Here is a 27,951-nt window from a genome sequence, read left to right on the forward strand (position 1 = left end):
TTCTACTGCATGGAGAAGCAGCTCTGAGTGATTATTCAGATTTTCATGTCAGTTATGATTTTAGTATTACTGTAGTATTATGGTGGTAGTATTGTAGTTATTGCAGCCCAGTAAACTGAGTGTGTTAACTGAAACAGTCAAATGTAATTGGACGTCTGCAGAGATGCTCTTTATTTCAGGCGACGTTCAGGATAAAAGTGTTGAAGGACTGACGTACACTGTCTTTGTGTCTTTGTTTAGAAGCAGAGCGACACAGATGGATCCAGTTCTCAACCCTGTCATCACTGTGGTGGTGGGAAAGACTTTCGTTGTGACGTCTGTGGAAAAACTTTCAGTCAGCAAGCCACCCTAAAAACACATCAACGTAGACACACTGGAGACAAACTGAAATACTGCAAAGAATGTGGGAGAAGCTTCACCACATCAGGTGCATTAAAACGGCATGAACTGATTCACAGTGGGGTTAAAAAGCACCTCTGTGATCAGTGTGGGTCATCCTTCACCACTGCATGTAAGCTTAAAAGACACAAACGAGTCCACACAGGAGAGAAACCACACAAGTGCAGACACTGTGACAGAAGCTTCTCAGATTCATGTAGTCGTAACAATCATGAACGTACACACATGGAAGGAAACTACAGCTGTGACCAGTGTGACAAGAGCTTCAGGAATCTCAGTTCATACTCCGAACACAAACGATCCCACGTTACTAATAAACTGTTTCACTGTTACCAATGTGCCAAAACATTCACTAAATTATCTGCTCTGTGCAAACATCAGCGTGATCACTCAGGGCTGAAATCAGTCCCATAACTGGATCACAGTGAATCTGAAGAGACAGAAAGATCCTCTGGTTTCAGTGTCAGACTCAAAAAGCTTGAGATCAGGCTCCACAGAGTTCAGATAGAATCATTTAAACTTGTGTTGAACTGAACTGGTTGCTGGGCTGAACTTCTACATAATACAGATTTACATGGGATCTTATTTTCTGTCGTTTTACTGAGTCAGTTTTGTCCTTTTTTCTCTGTCCTGGTTTTGCTCGTCTGTAAATAATTGAAACTCAGTCAAATAGTTCATTGTTCTCCAGCAAAACGTTTTGGAAACTCATGTTTAACCTTTAAACTCTGACATGTTTTAGCACACAAGGCTTCATCGGGGAGTTCACTCATGATTGGACCATGAGAATAAAGGTTTTTAGTTCTTTCAAAGAGTCTTGGAGGTGTTCGATGTTTCTGTTTTTCTACATAAAGCAAGAAAAACTATTTTTCTTGCTTTATGTAGTGTGGAAGTTTTTAATGTTTCTTCATCTGTGATGTTCTTGAATGTGTTGACATGAAGATGGTACAAATAAACTGTCCTTTTAGCTTCAGCTCCTAATTTATTCATTATTTATGGATGTAGCACAGCAGCAGTGTCTTGATTAACACATGGAGGGCTCGGGATCTGATGGTAAATAATGTTTTGTGTCCTTGTACACATCATACAGCTCAGCTGTTCCACAGATGTCAGGTTTACACAGTGGGATGGTTTGTAAGAACGCAGCTCTCCTGTGGATAAATCCTTACTCTTAGCCTCAGGACCTCACACAGTCCCAGCAGGTTCGGTCAGAAGATTTATCCCTTATATCAAAACGTCACAGAGTCTCCTTTGCTGTGCTGTTTTCACAAAGAAACGTAAACTGAAGACCTGAACTTACAATGTTTTAATTAGTTTAGCAGATTCAGTGTCTCCATGATCAAATCTGCTGTTTTTGTGCTGCTGTTGGTAGAAAGCCGGTTAATGCTGAAATGAACTGGCTGCATGCATCTCTGAATGTAAATTGGTGCACTATTAATAGATCACTCTGGAACGGTATCGTCACCATAATTTGCCCACTTAGTAAATCTCACTCATGGCCAAGAAATTGAAATAAATCTTGTTTCCCTGCTGGATAGTGATCCACTGTAACTCTGCTCCTCCTTCCTGTTTAGGATTTCTGTGGCTGAAGTAAAATTCCCTCCATCCATCACTTATCCCAGCTAACCCAAAGTAAAAGAAAGTTTTGCTCATCTTAACAAAGCATTACAATAATGGGCATTACCAATGCAAACTGAATAATACAGAAGATAAAAGAAGAGACTTGGATCAGTTAATAAAGCTCATGATCTTGATTCATTGTGGCTGCTACACAGATACTTCTGGGTCACTTCTCTCAGTTAGGAACCTTCCTCACCAAAACTGACTGTTGGACCACACCCCTGGTTTCATGAGAAGTTGTTTCAGCCATGATTTCTCTTCCTGTATTTCAGAGTAAAGACTGAAGTGACAAATGGAAACATGTTTAAAAAACGCAATGTGAGAGAGACGTTGAGGTCCTTGGAAGTTACCCTGGGTTTTTCTGTCACCCTGCTAGATGTTACACACCTTGTTATTGGACTGATTTCTACTGCTGGACTACTCCTGGGGAGAGTAACAATACTCTTACTAATTAGCTCCCTTTCACACCTTTGGGGATATTTATTTTTGTGCTTGCAGCGCTGTGAGCCAGAACAGCGAGAGAAAAATCTGCAACAGCGACGACCCGAATGCTTAAGTGAATCCCAGCAGCTGCACATGTGCTACACTGATTTAGAGGATATCTTTGCTCTGGATTTATATTTATACTTTTTCATTTCCATATGATTCTTCTTGCATCTAAACAAAGATGATTCAATTTGATAAATTTTGAAGGCTCTTCGTGCTCGGGTGTAAATGAGACGTAATATTTGCTCTTGGTTTGTTTCTCCTGTACAGAACCTTGCAGTACAACAGAAACCTAAAAACATTATTTGTAGTTGTTATTCTTAGTTGTTCTGCTGCCTAAATACCACAGGGTGTAATTATGAAGTTATTGAGCTGCACATACTTTACGACCTGCTTAAGTTCGAGGTCACAGCGTCTGTAGAGCAGCTGGAACATAATGAAGTCTACAAGGTTAAAGTTTTATCTTCACTTGTTGTTCTCTCTGCTGCTTGGTTTGATGGATCTGAGAGCTTTTGTTTTTATTACTGTTATTATAATTATCATTAATATTTTACTCTTTAAAAGCTTTAAAATAGTGTTTGTGTTTGAAAAAATTGATTTAAGAATAGGACAGAAACATCTGTCCTTCTGAAAATCGCCCAAAGGCACAGAGACAAACTCAAAGGATGCAACGTGTATCTTTCTCTTCCTTCATGTCAGCACCATCATCGATTATTTATATAAAATGCATATAGCAACAGTAACACTTTAGTTTGTATTTCATGATTTCTGTAACTGGAAAATATTTTGTTTAAAGACAGAAGTGAGTGCGTAGTTGCAACATTAAAGTGAAATATTAATTAATGAGCATTAAGTATATTTGTTGCTTAAGCGTTTGCACTATAACTTAAGTAGGATTATAACTTTTAAGCAAGGAAAGATTTCAGATATTTAGTTCACTGTTTCAGTCATTTTATATGAAATGAAAAAATTTACGTTGGTCAAATATGATCCTCTAAATCAAATAAGTTTGAAAAATACTTTTTTAAATTTCCTTTTTGAAAATAAATGATGTATTTTTAAATGTCGCAACAAATTTTCACAAAAAGTAACTAATAATTAAAACCAGTTAAACAAAATAAAACAATTTAAAAATAAAATTTTTGAATCATGCTTAACCAAATGCCAGGATGGAGAGCTGAACCTAAAGTATACGTAGAAAGATTTCAACATTTGAGCAGATTGTCCAGTTTTTAATGTTTTTATCACATATAAATGTCACAGTAGTGGGTCCTGGCCCAATGCTTTGTGTTTTTCGTTTAATATTCTTTGACTATGGTTTTTCTTGGTTTTTGTTATTCTTATTTATCAGGCTCTCAGTAATCTTAGTTCTCCCTGCCTCAGTGTTCTTCTTAGCCTGTGTTTAGTTTCTGTTCCCGTGTCCCACGTTTCATCATTTCATGTCGAGTCACCCCTGTCTCTATGTTCCCTGTTTCTCCCCAGTCAGCCCCGCCTCCCTCGGGCACTCATGTGTGATATAGAGTAATAAACCTGACTACATTTGCTACACTCTCTTTATTACCTGTTACTTTAAAATTCATACACTAATTATGTCTGCCCACCTCTCTAATGTGAAGGTCAACATCCCAGTGACATAAGAATAATCCCAAAGGGGCAAGGGGAGCGGTTAATTTAGCATATTTAGCATTAAGGGTACAGCAAGGATATACTTTTACTTATTGTGGCAGGGGTGTGGTCTCTGGCCTGCTGCAGTGGAGGCTGGTGGCGGGACGTTGGACGGCACAGGTGAGGGTGATGGAACTCATGACTCTCCCCTTTATAGTGACTGAGGAGACTGGCGTGGGGGAAGCGTGTAGTGGAGGAAGCCGAGGAGAGAGCTGGTTTCTGGCTACAAAGACGGCGTCAAACCAGAAAAGATTGCTTGTGGTCAAATAATGTGTCAATCACCTCTGAATCAAACTCTGTGTGGGTCAGTTCATTTCACAGTATTGTTTAGTATATCTTCACTTGTCTCACTCTCCTTCTGTTCTGTCCATCAGCACGATCCTCAGCGCTTACACAGATCCTCCATCGATGTTTTGGATCCAATCAGTGATCAGTTCTACGAGGAGGCCTGGATGGTCACCAGCGCTCGCTACAACTCCATCACCAGAAGGTGAGTGTACTCCTTTGTATTCAGATGAACTTTCTTTTTTAAAATACATTTTCATATATGAGCTTTCTATTATTTCATGGGCAATTTAATCAATATTAAAATTACAAGCATATCAACAAAGGTAAAGCTGATTTTTTTTCCACTTTCTGTCACACAGTCATGGAGGAATACAATAAATACATAATCAATCATAGATCCTGAACAATGAGATTAAAAGAAAGTCTGTGGCTCTAAAAACTAAACAGTATAAAGACATGCTCCAAGCTGCTTTTTCTCTCCTACTCCTCTAGGTTTTCCACTGTCGGCCATCCAGCGACGTTGGAGGGCTACCTGACCAATGCTGGCCTACGCAAAGAGGTCCCGGCTCGGGCTCGGAGGAGCTGAAGAAGATCCTTGCCTTCCTCGTCAGTTTCCTCTTCAGTTCATGTCCCAACAAAACCTGCTTTCACCTATTAGCTCCAAAGAGGCTATAGTGCCCGTGGAGGTCTGGACCTGAGGCCTGTGCTCATCACGTGGATAGAAAACACTTTGACACCATTCTGGAGGTCTGACGGGACTCTGACCAAAACACAGATGAAATAAAACTTGTGGCTGGAGTTTTTAAAATCTCTTTTTCACCTCATAGATTAATGCTCATGATTGCATGTTAGCAAGACAGCATCTGCCCAAGGTGAAACTCTCAGGATGACATTTACTCTTAAACTGTTATCTGGTTAAGACTACTTGAGGAGATCTTAGTAGCGAGTATGTGGATTTAGTCTCTTCACCAACAGCAGACAGACCCATGCCAAGAAAGCAGACATGTTCACAGAGAAAGCAGAGAGCAGAGATTGGAAAAAGCTAAAAAGAAAAAGCTGCAGCTTTAGACGACTATCTGCCTGTAAGGCTGAAAAATTCCAGTTACGCTCTATTTTGGAAAAGGTCCCAGTTTTGGTAACCTGGATTTTTATTTCTCCTCTTCTGCTACAGATGTTGACTGTGACCTCAGAGGCCAACTGGACCACAAAGCTGCAACAGGATTGAGGGAGAGGAGTCTTCATCCAGCTTCAAAGAAAACATCTAGGTAAAGTGATGTGGATCAGTGGATAAAAGTCTCCACATTCAAAGGAGATACTCTGAGAGAGAGAGAGAGACTATCTGAGCCATTTTAGCCCAAATTATAGTACTTTATAGTACAGCAACACTTTTAAAGGACAAAAATTAACATAAACTTTGACTGTAATACAAACAAAGTATTGCATGTGTTTTTTAAAACTGTTCCTCAGATGGGCAGGATATCACTATTAGACTGTCCCACCAGCCAACTTCAACAAAAGAACACAGCAGCATTCAGTGATCAGCACAGATGAGCTTGTTCCTCTAACACTCAGCATCTGATCCCTGTTGGTCTGTGTGCTTCTGCTTTTGGTCAGTTAGAAACCCTGCAGTAACCTCACCCAACACTGTGTCTTCTTGTTCGCCTCAACGTTGAAGTGTCAAATGTCCAACATCTGGAAAGGAACCCACACCAGTGTACTGTGATGCTTCACCAACATGTGGCTGACGCTGGTCCTGCCTTTCATGCTGACATCACCAGAGAGCCCCGCCTACCTCAGGACCTCCCCTGTCATGTATTGATCAGGATGATTATGAAGATGACCGAGTGCAAATAAGACTGTAAAAATCCGCGACCAGAATGTTTAGATGCTTTCTAATTATTCATGAATATCATGAGTGTTTGTGTGTTTTGTCTTTTCTTTCCTGACGTTTGTTACTAACAAAGACAGTTTACGCTCTGTATGTGTTTTCATCCTTACCAGCCACACTCTTTTTTTTTTTTTCTTTTTTTTTGTCTGTTTGGTTCTTTTGCCATCAGAATTATTGTCTAAAGGCAAGGAAAGATGCCTAACGGATTTACTTTACCAAATTGACCATCCCAGCCTTGCCGTAATGGTCTATTTGTTTTGTGCGTGTTTATTTTATCTGAAAACGGGAAAAACTTAAAATGTCAAAAATCTGATTTTCATAATATAAATATCATTAAATAACTTTAGAAAAACTTCCATTTGACTCTTTACATTTAATGTTATAAAAATATATATCTTTTTTTTTTTAATTAATCTTAAAATGTTAGTCTGCAAAATGTGCAGCAATTTAATTTATTCTCTTTAGCTGATAGTTGGTGGGGCCCAGGTAGACTGTATAACTGCATCTCTACCAGTTTCTCTGCACTCCAGCCTCCTCTGTTCCATGTGAAGGGATTTTCCTTAATGCAGGAGAAATTATCTCCACAAAAAGGAACAAGTTTGGCCATCGCACACTAGAACAAATTCTCTTCTTAAATAAAAATGAAAAAGGGCTACTTTAAATGAATCATGTTTTTAATTTGCAAGTTCATAAGCATTTTCCTTTTCCAGTTCACAATCAATTCTACCCCCAGGTCAAAAATATGTATAGGAAAATGTCCCTAATATAATATTATTTATAAATATGCCTGTCCGGCGATTAATTGCATAAGTACAAGGAGGCTGGACCTCACAGCAGAAGCATACTCCATAATGTGTTGTACATTATTATATGTACATTATATGTAGCGTGGTACTTTTCAATTATTGTATTTACCAACATCAAGAAGTCACAAGCAAAGAAAGACCAAACCACGGTGCATACTTAAACAAGGAAAGTTTACTGGTCAAAATTATGTATTAAAGAAATAAACAACATTTTTTTCACCCTCAAAAATACATGTTTAAAGCAACACAGTGGTGGTCCAATATCAGACAAAATTCCACTCTGTAGAGTGAGTGGGCAGTCATAATGAAGCAGTTGGTTTTATTTTGTGGATTCAAGCTGCTCTTCATATTTTTGGCCACCAAATGTCACCAGAGAGGACTGTGTTGAAAAGCTTCGAGTAATGAACCGTTTTTCAATACAAGCTTCAGTGCTTCAGAAAGCTTCATTTGGCCATCACTAGTTGCCGGCAAATCAAACATTCTGCAAATTAAGCTAAATACTCAGTTACATGTTTCTTTACATTTTATTATGTTACAGATTAAGTCATTTGTTCGTACTTACTTTGTTTGTCTTTTCAGTCTTCATAAGGGTCAGGGGTCCGTTCTTCGTACCTCGCTAAGTAAGTTAGCTGGATTTGATTGTTGACGATTTCGCGTGATCTTGGATCGTTCGGTTCTCCGAAGCTCATCCGGGACTTGCTGTCATAGCAACAGATCCGTAAGCGTAAACCTGCTCGGGAGCAGGCTTACTTTATGTAAACAGGATTAGATCGCGGCCACTCAGGTATGTCCGCTTCATTTATACGAAAGCAACAGCGATATTTTACCACTGTTTTTCCATAAATAAATGTTATCAATGTAACTAAAGATAATGCAGTACTTGATTCTTTTATTGATTTCATACAGATACATACAGGTCATTTCCTAAAAAAAGGGAAATGTACCATTAATCATTCTATTTCATGTATTGGATTATTCCAGATGTAATTCATATTTTAGAGTAGTAATAGTAAATTACTTCATGTAAGCAAGATGAGAGACCACGGCTATAAAAGCGAAGGTGGATTTGGGAAGTCTGTCGCAGCCATGTCCTGTCCGTTTGTACGCGAGCCACCCATTGCGGAAGGTGCAAGATTGATAAGGAGAGTTTTCAGAATTCAGCGTATATTGCGGGATACACAGGATCCTTTAGCTACAGTGGGGCAAAAAAGTATTTAGTCAGCCACCGATTGTGCAAGTTCCCCCACTTAAAATGATGACAGAGGTCAGTAATTTGCACCAGAGGTACACTTCAACTGTGAGAGACAGAATGTGAAAAAAAAATCCATGAATCCACATGGTAGGATTTGTAAAGAACTTATTCGTAAATCAGGGTGGAAAATAAGTATTTGATCTCCTCCATAGATGTACACTCTAAAGTAGATAGTAGTAAACTCCTCCGATTTTTTGTTGACAAGATTAAAGAAATCAATGCTGAAATCTCCCCAAAGCTTTCTTGTTCTCCGAGTCAGGCACTCCCTTTGTACTCCTGGTCAACTTTTACAACTGCAAAATATATATTGAGATAGCAGCCCTGGTGGACAAAATGAAGCCACCTACAAGCCCCTAAGACATTGTCCCCACTAAGCTCTTCATCAATGCTTTTGACACCATTGATCCTTGGGTTGGGAACCTTTTTACTGTTTCTCTTCAGACTGGGGTGTTCCCCAGCTTTTTTAAACATGCCATTGTGGAACCAAGGCTCAAAAAACCCAACCTGGATCCAACACTACTTTAAAATTCAATCTCCAAACTCCCATTCATGTCAAAACTCCTTGAGTAGCTGTCCACCTCACAGCATACTTGGAGAAATATAACTTCAATGACCGTTTTCAATGTGGGTGCCATAAATTGCATTCCACTGAGACAGCACTACTGAAAGTTACTAATGATATTATGATGTCAGCAAACTCCGGAGAATACACAGTCCTAGTCTTGCTAGACCTTACCTCAGCCTTTGATACAGTCAACCATACCATCCTGATAAACAGACAGAGACCTGGTTGGGATGTCTGCTCTGTTCTACACTGGTTTTCTTTTGATATATCTGAAAGGAGTTTTAGTGTGTCTGCAAACCAGATCACGTCGGAATCTATAGAGTTGTTGTGTGGAGTTTCTCAGGGCTCTGTACTGGGACCTATTCTGTTTTTAATATACAATTTTCCTTTAAGCCAGATAATACAGCAGTTTCCTGAAGTATCTTATCATCTTTTTGCTGACAATATTCAGCTATATTATTCTTTTAAGCCTGCTGAAGCTCATAAGCTCTCCAATCTGATTGACTGTTTAACCAACATTAAACAATGGTTGAACAATAATTGCTTACAAATAAACCCGGCAGAAACTTTGATTATTGCACCAGACAGTGCCTGATATTAAACGGCGACTGGGTGAATTAGGTTCCTCACAGAAACATAACCTTAGAAACCTGGGTGTTATTTTCAATGAAGCTTTTTCTTTGGAGGGACATTTAAATCAGATAGTAAGAACCTGCTTTTTTCACTTGAGGAACATTTCTAAACTTAGATCCATCGTGTCAACAAGTGAACTCGAGATGATAATACATGCTTTTGTCTCTACAAGACTTGACTACTGTAACAGCCTGTTTACTTGTCTAAACAAGAAAGGGCTAGCTCGTCTACAGGTTGTTCAAAACTAACAGCGAGGCTACTGACCCACTCGAACAAGGGAGCTCATATGACCCGTTTTAAAGTCGGTGCACTGGCTACTAATCAGATTTAGGTTCCATTTTAAAATTCTACTTTTAACTTTTACATTACAGGAACTTTTCTCTTTGTGTCCAATATCAACACTGTGACTCCTCAGAGTGTAAACTTTACTTCAGCAAAACCAAAAACTGAGTTGTAGAAGTCGTCACACCAAATGTCTTAAGATAACAAGAAAAAATACATTTTCAGTACACAGCCTGAATTTCTTCCTCAATTTCTTCTTCTTCCGTCAGCTTATGTTGAGATTATTTCAGTTTGTAAATGATCAGATTACATAATTGTAATTTACATAATTAAACTAAAGGGTAAAATGGCTCCAGTGTGTGTGCTTGCTGTTTACCTCTGTCAATTTTCTTACTGCTTGTTCTGTTTCTGATGTTTCTTGTCACTGAAATCAACTCAAAACTGGGGAACACCAAAAACCTTTAGATCTTCAGTTTTTTGCCATCAGCTTTCAGAGCTCTAATCAGAAGAAACAAACAGGGTATCCTCTGCTCCTGGCTGGTGTTCCTGATTACTTGCTACATAAAGTGCCACCACCTGCTCCGACACACCGCCACAGACACCGGGGTAAACGTGCCGGTCGGCTGGTGAAGTTTAAAGCTTGACTTCTCTTTTCTTCAGCGGCCGCTCCAGCTGGTTATGGTCCTTTCCGCCACATCCCAAGACGTCTCCTGGATCCTGTTATCTCCTGTCTGGTTACTGTTGTAGGCTTAGGTGTCCATAACCCTGCTCACCACTGTTTTTTGCATTGTGGGAGTCATGGAATAAACTTTTTGAATTTGCTCCCATTAACTTGGGCTTCACCGACAACTTCTACCCAGGCTCCAGCTCCAATGAAGATGGCTCTAACAAATGCGTGGTCCTTAGCAAATAAAGCTTCATTATAAATTATTTTTCCTCCAATGGATTGGATCTCCTTTTTGTGACTGAGACACAGATGAGAGTTGGTGAGTCTAGCATTATTTCTGGACTGTTACCCTCTGACGGCTCATTTCGTAATGCTCCAAGGATATCAGGTAGAGGAGAAGGAATATTGACTGTGTTTAAAAATAACTTTCACTGCAAACAACTCCATGTACCTGTTTAAACAAGTAACAATATTCACTAAATAAGCACTAATAATATATTAATTTTGTAACACACTGAAAACAGTTCATCTAACTGTGACTGTAAACATGTTTCCATTTGTCACTTCAGTTTTTACTCTGAAATACAGGAAATGACATCATGGCTCAAGTCTTTATCATTAAAATCTTTCTTTATTTAACATTTGAATTTTTTATTTAACATTTCCAAGATTCAATAACATAAAGAACCCGAACAAGAAGACATTTGTGTATCAAAATACATTAAAACAAATACTTTATAATAGGAAACAGAGTTTTCAACGAACTGATGAAAAGAAAGCTAACCACTCGACATGAACACTACAGTAGGACAGTTTTGAAAGCTTAAAATGGAACTAGGGGAAGAGTTTGATTCACAGCTGCCTCATCAGATTTTTACAGGAGATTCTATCTGAACTCTGTGGAGCCTGATCTCAAGCTTTTTGAGTCTGACACTGAAACCAGAGGATCTTTCTGTCTCTTCAGATTCACTGTGATCCAGTGATGGGAGTGATTTCAGCCCTGAGTGATCACGCTGATGTTTGCACAGAGCAGACAATGAGGTGAATGTTTGGGCACATTGGTAACAGTGAAACAGTTTATTAGTAACGTGGGATTGTTTGTGTTTGGAGTATGAACTGAGATTCCTGAAGCTCTTGTCACACTGGTCACAGCTGTAGTTTCCTTCCATGTGTGTACGTTCATGCTCGTTACAATGACCTGATTGTAAGAAGCTTTTGTCACAGTGTCTGCACTTGTATAGTTTCTCTCCTGTGTGGACTCGTTTGTGTGTTTTAAGCTCCCATGCAGTGGTGAAGGATGACCCACACTGATCACAGAGGTGCTTTTTAACCCCACTGTGAATCAGTTCATGTCGTTTTAAGTCACCTGATGTGGTGAAGCTTCTCCCACATTCTTTGCAGTATTTCAGTTTGTCTCCAGTGTGTCTACGTTGATGTCTTTTTAGGGCAGCTTGCCAACTGAATGTTTTTCCGCAGAGGTCACAACGAAAGTCTTTCCCACCACCACAGTGATGACAGGGTTGAGAACTGGATCCATCTGTGTCGCTCTGCTTCTAAACAAAGACACAAAGACAGTGTACGTCAGTCCTTCAACACTTTTATCCTGAACGTCGCCTGAAATAAAGAGCATCTCTGCAGACGTCCAATTACATTTGACTGTTTCAGTTAACACACTCAGTTTACTGGGCTGCAATAACTACAATACTACCACCATAATACTACAGTAATACTAAAATCATAACTGACATGAAAATCTGAATAATCACTCAGAGCTGCTTTTCCATGCAGTAGAATTGCTAACATGCTAACACAGTTTAATGAGCAGAGTTGTTCCAAACAGTCAGGCTAAAATGACAAGATAACAATATAAATACATACCTCACAGTAACTGCACTTGTAGAGTCTCTTTCTGGTGTGGATCTGTTGGTGTTCTCTCAGGTTACGTGGAGCTTTAAAAGTCTTCTCACACAGGTCACATTTATAAGGTCTCTCCTCAGTGTGGGTAAACATGTGTTGTTGTAACTGTGTGTCTGTAGCAAACTCTTTGCCACACTGTTCACAGCAGTACACATCATGTCTGGTGTGAATGCGTAGATGTATATTTCGGCTATCTATCCGGCTGAAAGTTTGGCCACAGATGTCACAGCTGTATGCCTTAATTCCAGAGTGGGTAACTAGATGCCTCTGTAAGCTGCTACTGTGAGTAAAAGCTCTGCCACACTGATCACAGCTGTACGCCTTAATTCCAGAGTGGGTAACTAGATGACTCTGTAAGTGGCTACTGCGAGTAAAATCTCTGCCACACTGATCACAGCTGTACGCTTTAACTCCACTGTGGATGAGTTGGTGTTGTTTTAGGTGACCCTTCGTGGAAAAAGACTTTCCACACAAGTCACAGCTGAACGGTCTCTCTCCAGTGTGGATGACCTGATGACGTTTTAGTTCATTCTTCCTAGCAAAATCCTTCCCACACTCGTCACAGGTGTGTTCCTCCTCTCTCTTTCTTCTGTGAGGTTTGTCGGCCTCCTGAGAGCGCTGACTTCTCGCTCCATGTTGGTCCTGCAGTGACAGAGATACAAACAGAGGCAGTGAGTGAAATGCAGTCGTGGAACAAACTCAACCTTCAAACTCCCTCCATTAACACTAGTTTTAAACCTGAAGGTGGAGTGTGGCACCAAACACCTTAAAGGTCTCTTATCCCCACCTGCTGGTAGTTCTAACACATTACATCCAACCTGCTGTTAAAAATAATTCATGACTTTTTAAAAACACTAAAATCATTCCCATCCCTCCTGATTGTACACAGATATATAAAAATGTATACATATATAAATATTTACCAGGTCTATACTTTTTTATATTTCCTATTGTTGTTCCCTGATTTTTACATATACACATATATATACACACATACATTTAAAAAAAAAAAAGAAAGAAATGAAAACACCCAGCACGCCCCTGCGGGCGGTTTATCCTTCAAGCTCGGGTCCTCTACCAGAGGCCTGGGAGCTTGAGGGTCCTGCGCAGTATCTTAGCTGTTCCCAGGACTGCGCTCTTCTGGACAGAGATTTCCGATGTTGTTCCCGGGATCTGCTGGAGCCACTCGCCTAGCTTGGGAGTCACCGCACCTAGTGCTCCGATTACCACGGGGACCACCGTTACCTTCACCCTCCACATCCTCTCGAGCTCTTCTCTGAGCCCTTGGTATTTCTCCAGCTTCTCGTGTTCCTTCTTCCTGATATTGCTGTCATTCGGAACCGCTACATCGATCACTACGGCCGCCTTCTTCTGTTTGTCTACCACCACTATGTCCGGTTGGTTAGCCACCACCATTTTGTCCGTCTGTATCTGGAAGTCCCACAGGATCTTAGCTCGGTCATTCTCCACCACCCTTGGGGGCATCTCCCATTTTGACCTCGGGACTTCCAGGTTATACTCGGCACAGATGTTCCTGTACACTATGCCGGTCACTTGGTTATGGCGTTCCATGTATGCCTTGCCTGCTAGCATCTTGCACCCTGCTGTTATGTGCTGGATTGTCTCTGGGGCATCTTTACACAGCCTGCACCTGGGGTCTTGCCTGGTGTGATAGACCCCAGCCTCTATGGATCTTGTGCTCAGAGCTTGTTCTTGTGCTGCCATGATTAGTGCCTCTGTGCTGTCTTTCAGTCCAGCTTTGTCCAGCCACTGGTAGGATTTCTGGATATCAGCCACCTCCTCTATCTGCCGGTGGTACATACCGTGCAGGGGCCTGTCCTTCCATGATGGTTCCTCGTCTCCCTCCTCTTTCTTGGGTTTCTGCTGCCTGAGGTATTCACTGAGCACTCGGTCAGTTGGGGCCATCTTCCTAATGTATTCTTGGATGTTCCTTGTCTCATCCTGGACTGTGGTGCTGACACTCACCAGTCCCCGGCCCCCTTCCTTCCGCTTAGCGTACAGCCTCAGGGTGCTGGACTTGGGGTGAAACCCTCCATGCATGGTAAGGAGCTTTCTTGTCTTGATGTCAGTGGCTTCTATCTCCTCCTTTGGCCAGCCTATTACCCCAGCAGGGTACCTGATCACGGGCAGGGCGTACGTGTTGATGGCCCAGATCTTGTTCTTACCATTCAGCTGACTCCTCAGGACTTGCCTGACCCTCTGCAGGTACTTGGTGGTTGCAGCTTTTCTAGCGGCCTCTTCATGGTTCCCATTCGCCTGCGGGATCCCCAAGTACTTGTAACTGTCCTCTATGTCTGCAATGTTGCCTTCTGGTAGTTCAATCCCCTCAGTTCTGACTACCTTCCCTCTCTTTGTTACCACCCGACTACACTTCTCCAGTCCGAACGACATTCCAATGTAATTGCTGTATAGCCTGGTAGTGTGGATCAGTGAATCGATGTCTCGTTCACTCTTGGCATACAGCTTGATGTCATCCATGTACAGGAGGCGGCTGACAACTGCTCCGTTCCGTAGTCGGTATCCGTAGCCAGTCTTGTTAATGATCTCACTGAGGGGGTTCAGGCCTATGCAGAACAGCAGTGGGGACAGAGCATCTCCTTGGTAGATCCCGCACTTGATGGTGACTTGTGCTATGGGCTTGGAGTTGGCCTCTAGTGTTGTACGCCACATCCCCATTGAGTTCCTGATGAAGGCTCTTAGGGTCCCATTGATCTTGTACAATTCTAGGCATTCCAGTATCCAGCTGTGGGGCATTGAGTCATAGGCCTTCTTGTAATCAATCCAGGCAGTGCACAGGTTGGTCAGTATATATAAGGGGTGCAACGATACACAAAATTCACGGTTCGGTTCGATACTTTGGTGTCACGGTTCGATATTTTTTCGATACAAAAAAAATGTTCATGCCTTTTTAATTTGTCATTTATTAAAATTATAAATATATATTTTAACTCAAAAGTACAGTTTTTAAATTTAACCCTAACCCTTGTGCGCGTTTTTTATTTTGACAGCGAATGCACACCTGCGGACCACTTATGTGCAGCCCTGGTTATTTAGCTTGTCATATTGCAGCCACAGAAATTCTTTTGTCCATGAAACCATAAAGCTGCACTTTCTTTTTGCCTTATAGTCTGATTTGTCATAACTTCTCCGTTTTGCGGTAAGCTTTTCTTTGGCTGTCAGTTCTTCACCCTGACCTGTCTTATTTGGCTCAGCAGAACTAAAATATATATCCTGCTGCTTTTACACACGCACTCACATAAGCTCAGCGATTCTCTGCGCGATCAACCTCTCACATGTTTAAGCTTTCTGCGGGAGATTTCACTTGTCATGTTTGCGTAGTAAGCTAACGATTAATAAGACGATGTCAGAGGAATTGGTGCACAAATTATCATCACTCACAGATCAGTGCTGTCGCTCTCTATACACAGTTCGCACGATTGCAAAGTGAAAGCAAAAAAACAAGCGCAAATTCAAACGCGACTTCAATATGTCACATATTGACAGTGGCTCACCGATGCCAATGACATAATTACCCAGCTACATTTCTGAAAGAATGCAAAAGCATTGACATATATTTTTCCTTCCTACAATAGCCCGACGGGCAGGGAAGAGATAGATTTTGGTAGCCCGACTGAAAAAAATCGCTAGCTCCGGGACGTCGGGCTAGCGATATTGCAAGCCCTGTATCTGATTGAGGAATCATGCATCTTTGGAAAAGAGAGTTTATTACAGAGAAATGTCTCTTTCCAAAATAAAAGCTATACTAACCGCTTCTTCTGGGCTATATTCTCAGCAGCATAAGGAGAATCATGTGCTAACAGCTGTCTAAATGACTCGGCTAAAGTTAGTAGCATGCTTGTTGTTTTGGTCTTTGCACTAGGATGATGTCGGCGTAAATGTGCAGTCATATTCGTTGTGTTCCCACTAGTGCTTTCAGGTTAATCTCGTTGAAATGACCTTAACGCCACAACACGGCAAATCTCCGTTAACGAGCTACCGCCGATCGCCCCATGCATGGGGCTAGACGGCCAACACGTTAACGAGCTAACTGCGCTAACACACTAGTTCCCACCCATGTAATTGAGCATTGCATGGCACATCCAACATACTGTTTTACTTTAGTCCATGACTCGCTTACCTTCAGGGTCATACGTCACATGAAAACCAAAATAATTCCAAACGCCAGATCTGAATGAGAGTGGGGGAGGTCCATGTTGCAAGGAGAGCTTAACTTCTGTCTCGCTATCTTGCCCTGCGCTCTTCCTTCTGACTATGCTGTCTGTGTTGAGCGCTCAGTGGATCTGCGCTCGACAGTGCAGCCTAGGCGGAGTAGTCGAACGCAGATTCACTGAGCGCTCAACACAGACAGCATCGTCAGAAGGAAAGTTGATAAAATAAATTACAAATTTTGTATTGTTCGATACATATGTGTACCGAACCGAAAGCACTGTATCGAACGGTTCAATATCGATACGAATATCGTTGCACCCCTAATATATATATATATATTTTTTTATTATTTTTAGATGTTTACAAGTATTTACGGCTCCCAGTGTTTCCTTTTCCTTAGAAACTGGGTCCAAATGGCTCTTTGGGTTTTAAAGGTTGTTGATGCTTGTGCTAGATGACAAATCTTCAGTATGTTACGCTTTCCGCCACCCAATACATCCCTATACCGTTTGGAATGAATCTACACATGTACGTTTACTGTAATCGTTTTGGAAAACACTATCTAACATGATTAAGGTGGTGCTTGTGTTAGGGATCAGGTTATGGTCATAGCTGGAATACACAGCTGGAACGTGTATTACTGCCGGCAGCGCCAATCTATTGCTTTCCATCCACAACCCGGTGCATATCATAGGAATACAGAAGGTTAACTTTTGCGTGCCTGAGGAACGCCTCGGGATGTGACAAATCGTCGGTATGTTACGCTGTCGAATGAGAACAAGGTCGACACACAGGACAGGAGAGGAAGAGGGGGGTTAGGTTTAAAGGTAAGGACTGCTCAGTGGGATTTGATTAATATACATGTCTGTACATGTGACATTATGTTTTTTCAGGTTGTAAAACTTGTTGCAAAACAATCTGAGGCAGACTAACTGTGTTATTTAAAAACTGCATGTAGATCCTCTGCAGGTTAGTGCAGGATAAACAGGTTCGTTTGCTGAACTGTGATGGATTTAAAGTAAAGAACAGTGTGTGACTGGTGCACAGTGACTGTGGTGCTCATGTCACAGTTAGATTACATCAAGTGTAGCAGAGATTCATTTAAACTGAAGCTCATGATGCTGACATTCATTCACTGAGTTCCACCTTCATACCAACAGTATAGTGTCTAATATAAAGACAGTGTACTGTCAGTGTAGAGGATGGAAATCAGCCAGGACAGCTCATGAAACATCTGCTGACATCTGGTTGAATTCAGTTGTGTACATCCACAGAGAGCAGCAGGTCAGCTGATCACAGCCTGTACTTTAAGAAAATCTACTGGAGCTCTCAACAGAAATTATTGTGAGCTGTGATTCTTTTCCCCACGCTGAGCCACTACAGCTGATTTTAGGGTTCCCACCTGCTCAATCCCACTTTAACCTCTTCCCTGCTCATGTTCCTGTTTAGAGGCAATGTCACCCTCTACAGTGTAGGCATTGTATTATTACATTATTAAAACATTACATTACATTAATATAGCACAAGGATCAATAAGTTTTGCGTAAAATATATATCAGTACTTCAGCTTTTAATGGAGTTTTAGTTATCACTAGTATCTGTCACCTTCTGTGTTGAGCTCATTGTTTCCTCTGTAGTGACTCAGCTGAGTCCAGATGGCTGAAAATGTTCCTCTGCTGCTCCGTCAGACTCTTCTCCTCCTGCTGATCAGCTGGGACACAAAACAGATCTTTGTTAGGCTCCACACTGCACTGAAGAGTCAAAGTGTCTCATATGTTCATCTGACAGCACAAAGAACAAACTTTAGCTTCCCCAAGAGGGCAACTTGTTTGAAACAAACACAAAAGGTTTAAGCACCAATACCAAATTTAGCAGTATGGCACAGCAGTACCAGGAGAGACTGAGGCCTGTTATTAGAATCAGATGCCCACAGGGTTCGTACGCCTTTTTCAGGGTCAAATTCAAGCACTTTCTAAGCACTTTCAAGGTCCCTTTTCAAGCTTTTCCAGCGAACCCTGTGCCCAGTGGGCAGACACAACTTTGCGCCAATAAGATTAAGGCAGCTGTGTTTTAATATAAATAAATGGATTTCATTATAGCACTTTTCCGCCAACATACGCTGTTTTCCTCTTTCTGGGGCAAAGTGGGCGATAAACAAAGAAATGCTCGGTATGTCCGATGGCCAGTCCAGCTGAATTGTACAATACTGATACTTGAGAGTGCGCGTGTGCGATGCAAGCACGTGTAGAGTGTGTGTTGAGCGCGTGATCAGTAGTGACAAAAACAATTCACAAAGCGTGACCATACTATACTCGTGGCTCACTTCTAATCTATTGTTTTGCACACTTATACACATACCCAGCTGTTTAGCTACACTCTAGAGCCTCGCCTTTAACGGTCTTCTCCCGCCCGCTCTCACAGAGAGGAGCAGAAAACTTCATAAAGCTCAAGACTGACTGAACTCAGATCAAACTTACCTTGGCACTTACTTTTAGATGGGAGAGGGGAAAAACTGAGAAACAAACAGCAATGAAACGGGAACTCTGTGGCTTCTTCTTCTTCGTCGTTGTCGTGTTCGTCGTCTTCTTCTTCTTTTTGGCGGTCAGCGCTTTAAGGTACATTATCACCACCTGCTGGACTGGATGGTCATCCATTGTCCACAGACCCTTGGAAGTTTCTGTTCAGATTAAAAATGGAATTCAAGGATCTCGTGACTTGGGTTTGTGGCTTTCACTGTTTACTCTTTAATTTTCTGCCACGTGTAGCAAACCCCACAGCTCAAATCAATGAAGAATTTAGTATTTTTAAGATGTTCTTCGCAGCATTGCTGCAAACAACATACATAGCTGCAACCAGCAGCTATGTAGGCCTAAAATGTGGTCCAAACATGTGAAACAGGTTTACCACCACAAGAAACAGACTGTAAATAAAAGACTGCGAAAATGAAAAAAATCTTACTCTGACTTTGGATTGCAACCACATTCCCATTTGTCTCTTTAGTCTTTTATTTATGGCTCCAATTATTTGTAACAATGTAACATGTAACAGTCCTGAACTCTGTAATTAACAAATGTGGCATTTTATCTTGAACGACTGAAATGGCTCCTTCAACTTGTAGCTTGAGATTTTTCACAAGCCTCCTTCTGATCAGAAAGTTTGTGTGGTCAGTTGTTTTTGTGTGTTTATCATACTGTAGGCATTTGTCACTCTTTTGAGACAGTTTTCTCGCCACATAAGTTCCTTGAATGCCTCACACACAGCTGCAGGACATTTAGCTAGCATCGGCTTTCAAGATATTCTTTCATACATTCTTCTGTCGTGTTTCATGTATTTGCTCCAACATTCAACATTGCTAAAACTGCATTGTTTCTGTGGCTTGTTGGTCTGGGTAATGATTGGGTGTGCAAGCTCCCGGGTTCAGCTCCTGGACAAGCCCATGTGGTGTTATATGAACCCTATAAAGACATTTGGTAGAGATATAATAACAACTTTCCAAAAATCTCAGCCAATTAATTCTCTCTATGAATATAATTAACAAATAAATTCTGCTGATGTGTTAATCCACAGCAGCTGGATAATAAAGTTTACTGTGTGAGCCATCTCACTTCATCTTTATTCCACCTTACAGGAAGCGTCTGCGTCTCAGCTTGAAAGTTTTTTTTGTTTTGTTTTTTTAATGCACCTATTTATTTTATTTTACTATGGAAATTAAAACTCATCAGATTAAAAAACCTCAAGCAAAACAATCAATAAAGCTGCATAAACTGGTAACATATACACAAACAAACAAATACATACATTAAGTACATTAAATACAGGCCATAAAAATTAGAAACTAAAACGACCAAAACTTCAGAATCTATAAAGAAGGAAAACTTGAACATGATGAAAAGTGATGAAAAGTGTCTAATGACAGAAAAAAACATAATAATATTCAGGTCAAACATTTGCAGGCTGAAATAGCTGCATCCAAGTCATTCAAGTTGAAAATCTCCTTAAGTCTATTAAGTGAGATCAGCTCATTCAGTTTTTGTTGATTTCAGCTGATTTCAAGAGGAAGGAGCTGCAAATCTGAACACTCTTTTTTCCCAACATAACTCTTTTGACACTGAGTTGGTAGTGGGGTATGTTCCTACACCTTTCATGACAACTATCCTCAGCCACATATTCCTGGATATGTATAATGACACCATCAACTTCCCATTTCACCATCATTGGCTTCTTTGATGTGACTTAGTGTTGACTCTGTGTACCTGTGAAACTCCATGACATTGGGTAAGAGGGCTTTATCATGTTATATGTGAGAGAATTTAGAGTAACAGTACTCGAACATGCCAAATCACTCCACAGCTTACTGCCATTCCCCGGCTGTAACCTGCATATGCATCACATTAAACCTAAATCCTGTACCATAGCCACATGATGGGCATGAAGATGAGGTTCATGTTGCCAGATAGCTTCATCGCCACAAACATAAACATTCTTCAAAAAACAAAGGTTGTAAATATTTGCTGTATTTACAAGCACGTGCAAACAAACAAGACAATAATAAAAGAAAAATATATCAACATTTTACAAATGATACACTGAATGTAAAAACCAAATATGAGCACAACTCCACATGTACAATTGTCACTGCATATAAACATGACAGATGACATATTATAAGAAGTATAAACATATAATATACAATATGATCTGAAGCTGGTACTGGTGTATTTAAATTCCTTTTCTTTAGGCTCACATACACATTACTGCTTACCCTAATCATCTCATACAAGATGCTACTTACTTTTTGTGCAGTATTTACCTTAACATGCACTATGGTATAATAGCCCACTCACTTCTATAGTGCTGGTGATGTAGACAATAATGTCAGTTGATATGTAAAACTAGGAGAAGTAGACCACAAATGGGAGATATCGAGTGCTGGGAACACATTCTGTCTGATATTATTAATCTATCAGATTCTTGAATGTTTTATGTACTTAAGCCACAGTTAGAGAGTGAAACAGAGACTGACACCGGCTGAAATGTGTAGTAAATATTTTATTTTGAACTTTTATGAAGAAATACAAACTTTGAACTTTGAACTCTGGGCTGGTTTACTGTGTGTAATATTGCAAAGCACACTTTGCCTTTGTCAAGCAAACAACAACAACAACAATCACACACGCACACACAAACGTATAAAAACGATCACACAAAGAGGGACACAGAGGATGGAGACACAAGAGGAACCTAATGGACAAGGACCCAGAAAGGGAAAATCTACCACCATTCGCAAACGTCGTGTCGATTATTATACAGCAATAAAAAAGTTAATCCAGATACACACTTCAAATGTGAATTTGCGTTTCATCTCATGTTTTCCATCGTTTGTTTTTTTAAAAAAAAAAAAACACTAGTGCTGTAATATCAATTCAAATTAGAATAAAAAAAAAATAAAGAGACGTACGAAACACTGTGGATGTGCTTTAATGTACTAGAAATACTACTCACCATCAGTTACAAATGAAAGAAATGAAGAAAGCTCGTTTTTGTCACGGGCCGGTATTTTGAGTTTTATGCCCGTTTGTATTATGTTCTGGTTTGTATAGTAGAGACTTAAACCTTCAGTTAGTTCTATGGTTGTGTTCTCTGTTTCCCTGTTTAGTTTTATCTATTTAGGTTACTCTCATGTCTGTGTCTCCCCACTATGTTTGTAGCATCGTGTCTTCAGCGTGTGTTTGTTGTGTCCTCTGGGTTTAAGTCTCCCTCACCTTTGTGTGTCCCTGTTATGTCTTTGTGTCTCGTCTGCCTGTTCCGTCCTTATGTTGTTGTTTTTTTGCCTGTCCCTTTTGGCTCTTTTGCCATCAGAATTATTGTCTAAAGGCAAAGAAAGATGCCCAACGGATTTACTTTACCAAATTGACCATCCCAGCCTTGCCATAGTGGTCCATTTGATTCACCTTTTATTGTTTATTTTATTTTCACTTACTGAATACGGGACAGACTTGACTGGAGGAAAGAAGGGGAGAAAGAAAGAGGGAAAGAGAAACAGCTGAGAAGAGGGACGGGGAGAAGGGCAAAAAACAAAAACCAACAGAATGGGCAGAAAAAAAAAAGACAAAAAATGCATATATCAATCACCTGGATCACCTGATGAGAAAGAAAAAAGAAAACAAGCAGAAGAGAACAAGAGCAACAGAATAAACAACATCACAATGATATATGGGAATATGACAGTAAATACTAAATATTAAACATTATTGTGCAGCACATAAGATCAACAGAACACAGTGTGGTTTGAGGTAGGAGCCAAAAAGGGTGTAGTTTGTGGGTGTGATCACCCGTGTGTACACCTGTGAGCATGGACGCGCTTGTTTTTTTAAAAGGTTCCTTCATGTAATGATCTGCTAGAGGGTGTGGGGGGGCCACAGCCCCGTCCTCCAGGGCATGAAGCAGGTGTGGAGGAGATCAAAACTCCAGACATCCAGAGGCCCCCAGAACACAAGAGACCAAGGAAGACCAACAGAGGGGCAGCCGCGCCACTGTCCCAGAAAGAGCTGAGGAGAGTCCCAGATGAGGGCTCACTCAGCAGCCGCGGAGCAGAAGCCAGGGGGAGTTGCAGTGACGTGCCCGTGAGCTCCGCCGGCAGCCAGCTGTGCCTGAGTGACCGAGCCCCAGGCCGAGAGGCCGGGGGCACCCCACCTCCGAAGTGGCCCGAGCGAGCCCCAGGCTCCAGGCCCCGATAAGCGGCCGCCAAGGAGTGAGCCGGCGTGTACCTGGACGCCCATCCCCAGACACAAAGAACCACCAACACACCGATGTCTGAGGGCATCTGCCACTGGCAGGGGAAGTGGTGGTAGGGGGAGATAGGCCTCCAAACCTTGGAGGGCCTGAGATGTCCCCAGAGAGGTGGCGTCTGATACCCAACCTGACATATAGACACAGACATACAGGCACACACAGATACAAACATCCATTCCCACCCTCATGCTCTCATATGCACTTACTCCACACTCAACCAACGTGGAGACAGACATAAAGAGACGCTGTACACATGATCACACTCCCCAAGCGTACTCTACGAACCGGGTCTAGGTACCCTTGCCCCTGGAGGGGGGAACTGCACCCAGACCCAGGTGGTGTTACCCTTTTCCCTGCGGTGGGGAGAGGCAGACCGCCCCGACTCCGCAGCAGCAGGGAGGCCCCACACTCCAGACCGCAGTCGGATGGTCAACTCCTCCTCCTAGCCCCCCTGCTCCAGCAGGTCGCAGAGAACGGGGGTGAGAGAAGACTCCAAACCTCCCTCCACCCGCTCATTGTAGTGTTGATGCATGTGTGTTCTAAGGTGCATTTAAAACCCAGGAGAGCATGGAGCTACCTGCCAGAGAGCAGCAGGTAAGCGCATGGTCCCTCCTGCTAGCCCTCAATGTCTACGTGTATTTAAAATTGAGAGGTGGGCAACGACGCCAGGGGTGAGGTGTACACCCTGATGGTAACTTGGATTCCGTGTATCGTGCCCACCCCCAAGATCCTATATGTATGTGTAATGAGAGTGTGAGTAATGTGAATGTCTAAGTTGTGGGATAAAATTGAGGCAGAGGCAGCCAGAAGGGGACAGGGGGGGGGGGGGGGGGGGGGGTAGCCTCCTCTGCACCCTGGTGACATACCCCTACTCCAAGGCCCTGCATGTGTGGGTGGTTGTGGTGGAGCGGGAAGAGGGAGGCAGCTGGAGATGGGGAGGGAAGGAAGGGAGGGGCAAGTGACCCCTCCCTGGGGCCAGCTCCCCCGCTGACCCCAGTAGGCACCCCCATACTCCGCGACCCGCCAGGGAAAGGGGGCCCAGGCCCATCCAGACCGGGGCTCAGTGCAGCAGCGCCTCCCGGCCCCACAGAGCCCGGGACAGTCCACCCAACCCCACCACAGAGAAAACTGCACCCACCCCACCATCCACTCATCTTCCAGACTACATAAGACAATAGACGCCCAGGCTGAGATCTTCCTCCACCTCTCCTATATCTCCCCTTCCTGCAGAGAGAGTTCCTGAAGAGAGGAAAGCTCCGTCCTTACGTTATCCTCCCTGTGTTTCATTCCATGTCTGTCATGTGTATCCATGTATATTTCCCCAGCTAATCTTGTCTCTCCCTCTCTCTCTCGTGTCCCCTCGACCCCTGTGTCAAATTCGTGTTGTCACAGTCTATGTCTCACTATCTCCTGATTACATTTTTACAAATATATTTTACAAATATAAATACACAATGTATTGACAACCACTGCACATGTAAGAAAAATCCACAGATACATAAATCAGCAGTCATATTGCAGTGTGTGTTAGAGAGAGAGAGAGAGAGAGAGTGAGAGAGCGAGAGAGAGCCCCCAGGAGCCAGAGGCATCCAGAGATGGATGCACATACAAACAGATGAAGTTTACTAAAGAACAAAACATGAACATACAGAACCAGGGGTAAAAAAAAAAAAAAAAATTATATGAGTATGCGAAAAAAATTCACATACATATACAGTGGGGCAAAAAAGTATTTAGTCAGCCACCGATTGTGCAAGTTCCCCCACTTAAAATGATGACAGAGGTCAGTAATTTGCACCAGAGGTACACTTCAACTGTGAGAGACAGAATGTGAAAAAAAAATCCATGAATTCACATGGTAGGATTTGTAAAGAATTTATTCGTAAATCAGGGTGGAAAATAAGTATTTGGTCACCTCAAACATGGAAAATCTCTGGCTCTCACAGACCTGTAACGTCTTCTGTAAGAGGCTTTTCTGTCCCCCACTCGTTACCTGTATGAATGGCACCTGTTTGAACTCATCATCTGTATAAAAGACACCTGTCCACAGCCTCAAACAGTCAGACTCCAAACTCCACCATGGCCAAGACCAAAGAGCTTTCGAAGGACACCAGGAAAAGTATTGTAGACCTGCACCAGACTGGGAAGAGTGAATCTACAATAGGCAAGCAGCTTGGTGTGAAAAAATCAACTGTGGGAGCAATCATCAGAAAATGGAAGACATACAAGACCACTGATAATCTCCCACGATCTGGGGCTCCACGCAAGATCTCATCCCGTGGGGTCAAAATGATCATGAGAACGGTGAGCAAAGATCCCAGAACCACACGGGGGGACCTGGTGAATGACCTGCAGAGAGCTGGGACCAAAGTAACAAAGGTCACCATCAGTAACACACTACAACGGCAGGGAATCAAATCCCGCAGTGCCAGACGTGTTCCGCTGCTGAAGCCAGTGCATGTCCAGGCCCGTCTGAAGTTTGCCAGAGAGCACATGGATGATACAGCAGAGGATTGGGAGAATGTCATGTGGTCAGATGAAACCAAAGTAGAACTTTTTGGTATAAACTCAACTCGTCGTGTTTGGAGGACGAAGAATACTGAGTTGCATCCCAAGAACACCATACCTACTGTGAAGCATGGGGGTGGAAACATCATGCTATGGGGCTGTTTTTCTGCCAAGGGGACAGGACGACTGATCCGTGTTAAGGACAGAATGAATGGGGCCATGTATCGTGAGATTTTGAGCCAAAACCTCCTTCCATCAGTGAGAACTTTGAAGATGAAACGAGGCTGGGTCTTCCAACATGACAATGATCCAAAACACACCGCCCGGGAGGCAAAGGAGTGGCTCTGTAAGAAGCATTTGAAAGTCCTGGAGTGGCCTAGCCAGTCTCCAGACCTCAACCCCATAGAAAATCTGTGGCGGGAGTTGAAAGTCCGTGTTGCTCGGCGACAGCCCCAAAACATCACTGCTCTCGAGAAGATCTGCATGGAGGAATGGGCCAAAATACCAGCTACTGTGTGTGCAAACCTGGTAAAGACCTATAGTAAACGTTTGACCTCTGTTATTGCCAACAAAGGTTATGTTACAAAGTATTGAGTTGTATTTTTGTTATTGACCAAATACTTATTTGCCACCCTGATTTACGAATAAATTCTTTACAAATCCTACCATGTGGATTCATGGATTTTTTTTTCACATTCTGTCTCTCACAGTTGACGTGTACCTCTGGTGCAAATTACTGACCTCTGTCATCATTTTAAGTGGGGGAACTTGCACAATCGGTGGCTGACTAAATACTTTTTTGCCCCACTGTATATGTGAATTTTTGAGGCTCTCAGAACAATAGAACTTTTTTGTTGGTTGAGTCTGATATTGATTGTATGTACAATTCCATATCCTTATAAAAAGGCAGAAATATGGTGTTTTATTAATAAACTTACATTTATGAATAAAATATTTAGCTAAAAGTATTAACAATTTTTTTTTTTATAAAAAAAACATTTATCATTCTTCCTGGAGAACTTAAAGAAACAGAATAAAACATTTTCCCATCATTAAGAAAACTCCCTTAAAATATGGACAATAATAAAACTGCTAAATTCTTCCAGAATCTCTGTGTAGAGGAACAGTACCAAAAAAGATGTGCCACACTTTCTGGATGATCCCCACAGAAAGTTCAATTAGTATTTATGTAGTGACTGGCTGGTTTAACATTTATGAAGAATTTTACATGAGATTTCCTTCACCTTGTTTACAATTAGATATTTATGGGATCATCCAGACGGTCTTCCAGGTGATATCTGGAACATGTTGGTTCCAGTAAGATATTATATATATGGGAGAGACACGATATCTTCTTGGAATAAACTACGTATTCTCTTATTGCTGTTACCAAGTTCCTGTGAAAAGCAGATTTTTCCCACTGCTGACTCAGCTGGATCAGGGAGAGTGACTGAGGTAGATATTGAACTGTCAGTGTTTTTATATAACATTAAAGTACCTGAGGGTATGGCACCAAGCACCATTGAGAATTCCCAAACACTGATGGGAAAATTATATAGTGTAAGGAATTCATTGTAAGTAAGTAGTGCTCCCTCTTTATTAACCAGCTGAGCCAAGGTCAAGGTAACTTTATTTATACCCATAGGCAAGGTAAATTTTCTTTACAGAAAAAATGACAGCATTTGGCATCCCTTTAAAAACACACATACCTAGTAAAGATATAAACCTCACTGTGGCACATATATAGTAATTTTAATATTTCGAATCAAAAACAGTTCTTATTTAATTCAGTGACAGCAACGGGGACAAAGCTATTTTTATAACGCTTTGTCCTGCATCTCGGAAATAGAAACCTCTGTCCTGAGGGAAGAAGCTGAAATTCACCCCTTAGAGGATGGGAACCATTTTTAAGGATTGATAAAGCCATCCTCTGTACCTCCTTAGAGTACAGGGAGGCTAAACAAGACTGTGGCTCACCTATCAGACGACTGGACC

The 27,951-nt window shown here is 41.7% G+C and overlaps 2 protein-coding genes across 10 annotated transcripts in view; one reads left to right on the top strand and one right to left on the bottom strand.

Annotated features, from left to right (window-relative positions):
- Window positions 1–27,951, top strand: part of LOC309714059 (uncharacterized protein) — a 146,719-nt gene that overhangs the window by 81,198 nt on the left and 37,570 nt on the right. The gene's annotated exons all lie outside the window — the stretch shown is intronic.
- Window positions 11,160–19,422, bottom strand: LOC309714064 (uncharacterized protein). 4 transcript variants are annotated; one of them, XM_082546175.1, is made up of 4 exons: window positions 19,146–19,422; window positions 18,262–18,367; window positions 12,427–13,107; window positions 11,160–12,101 (listed from the first exon to the last, which is right to left on the bottom strand). In XM_082546175.1, the coding sequence occupies exons 2-4, from the start codon at window positions 18,277–18,279 to the stop codon at window positions 11,415–11,417; spliced, it is 1,386 nt and encodes a 461-aa protein (XP_082402301.1). In that variant the 5' UTR covers window positions 18,280–18,367; window positions 19,146–19,422; the 3' UTR covers window positions 11,160–11,414. The 4 variants fall into 4 exon arrangements, with proteins under 4 accessions (XP_082402301.1, XP_082402300.1, XP_082402303.1 ...); XM_082546174.1 differs by having other exon boundaries at window positions 19,134–19,422; XM_082546177.1 differs by lacking the exon at window positions 19,146–19,422 and adding an exon at window positions 19,015–19,109.

This window comes from Aulonocara stuartgranti (genome assembly GCF_965226115.1).
Source record: "Aulonocara stuartgranti genome assembly, chromosome: 9".
NCBI lineage: Eukaryota > Metazoa > Chordata > Actinopteri > Cichliformes > Cichlidae > Aulonocara > Aulonocara stuartgranti.

What these genes read in the sequence shown, in the direction of transcription:
- LOC309714064 (XM_082546175.1), bottom strand. An exon ending in ACAAGTGCAGTTACTGTGAG is followed by an intron (nt 12,102 to 12,426) that starts GTATGTATTTAT and finishes GTCTTTGTTTAG; the next exon opens with AAGCAGAGCGACACAGATGG.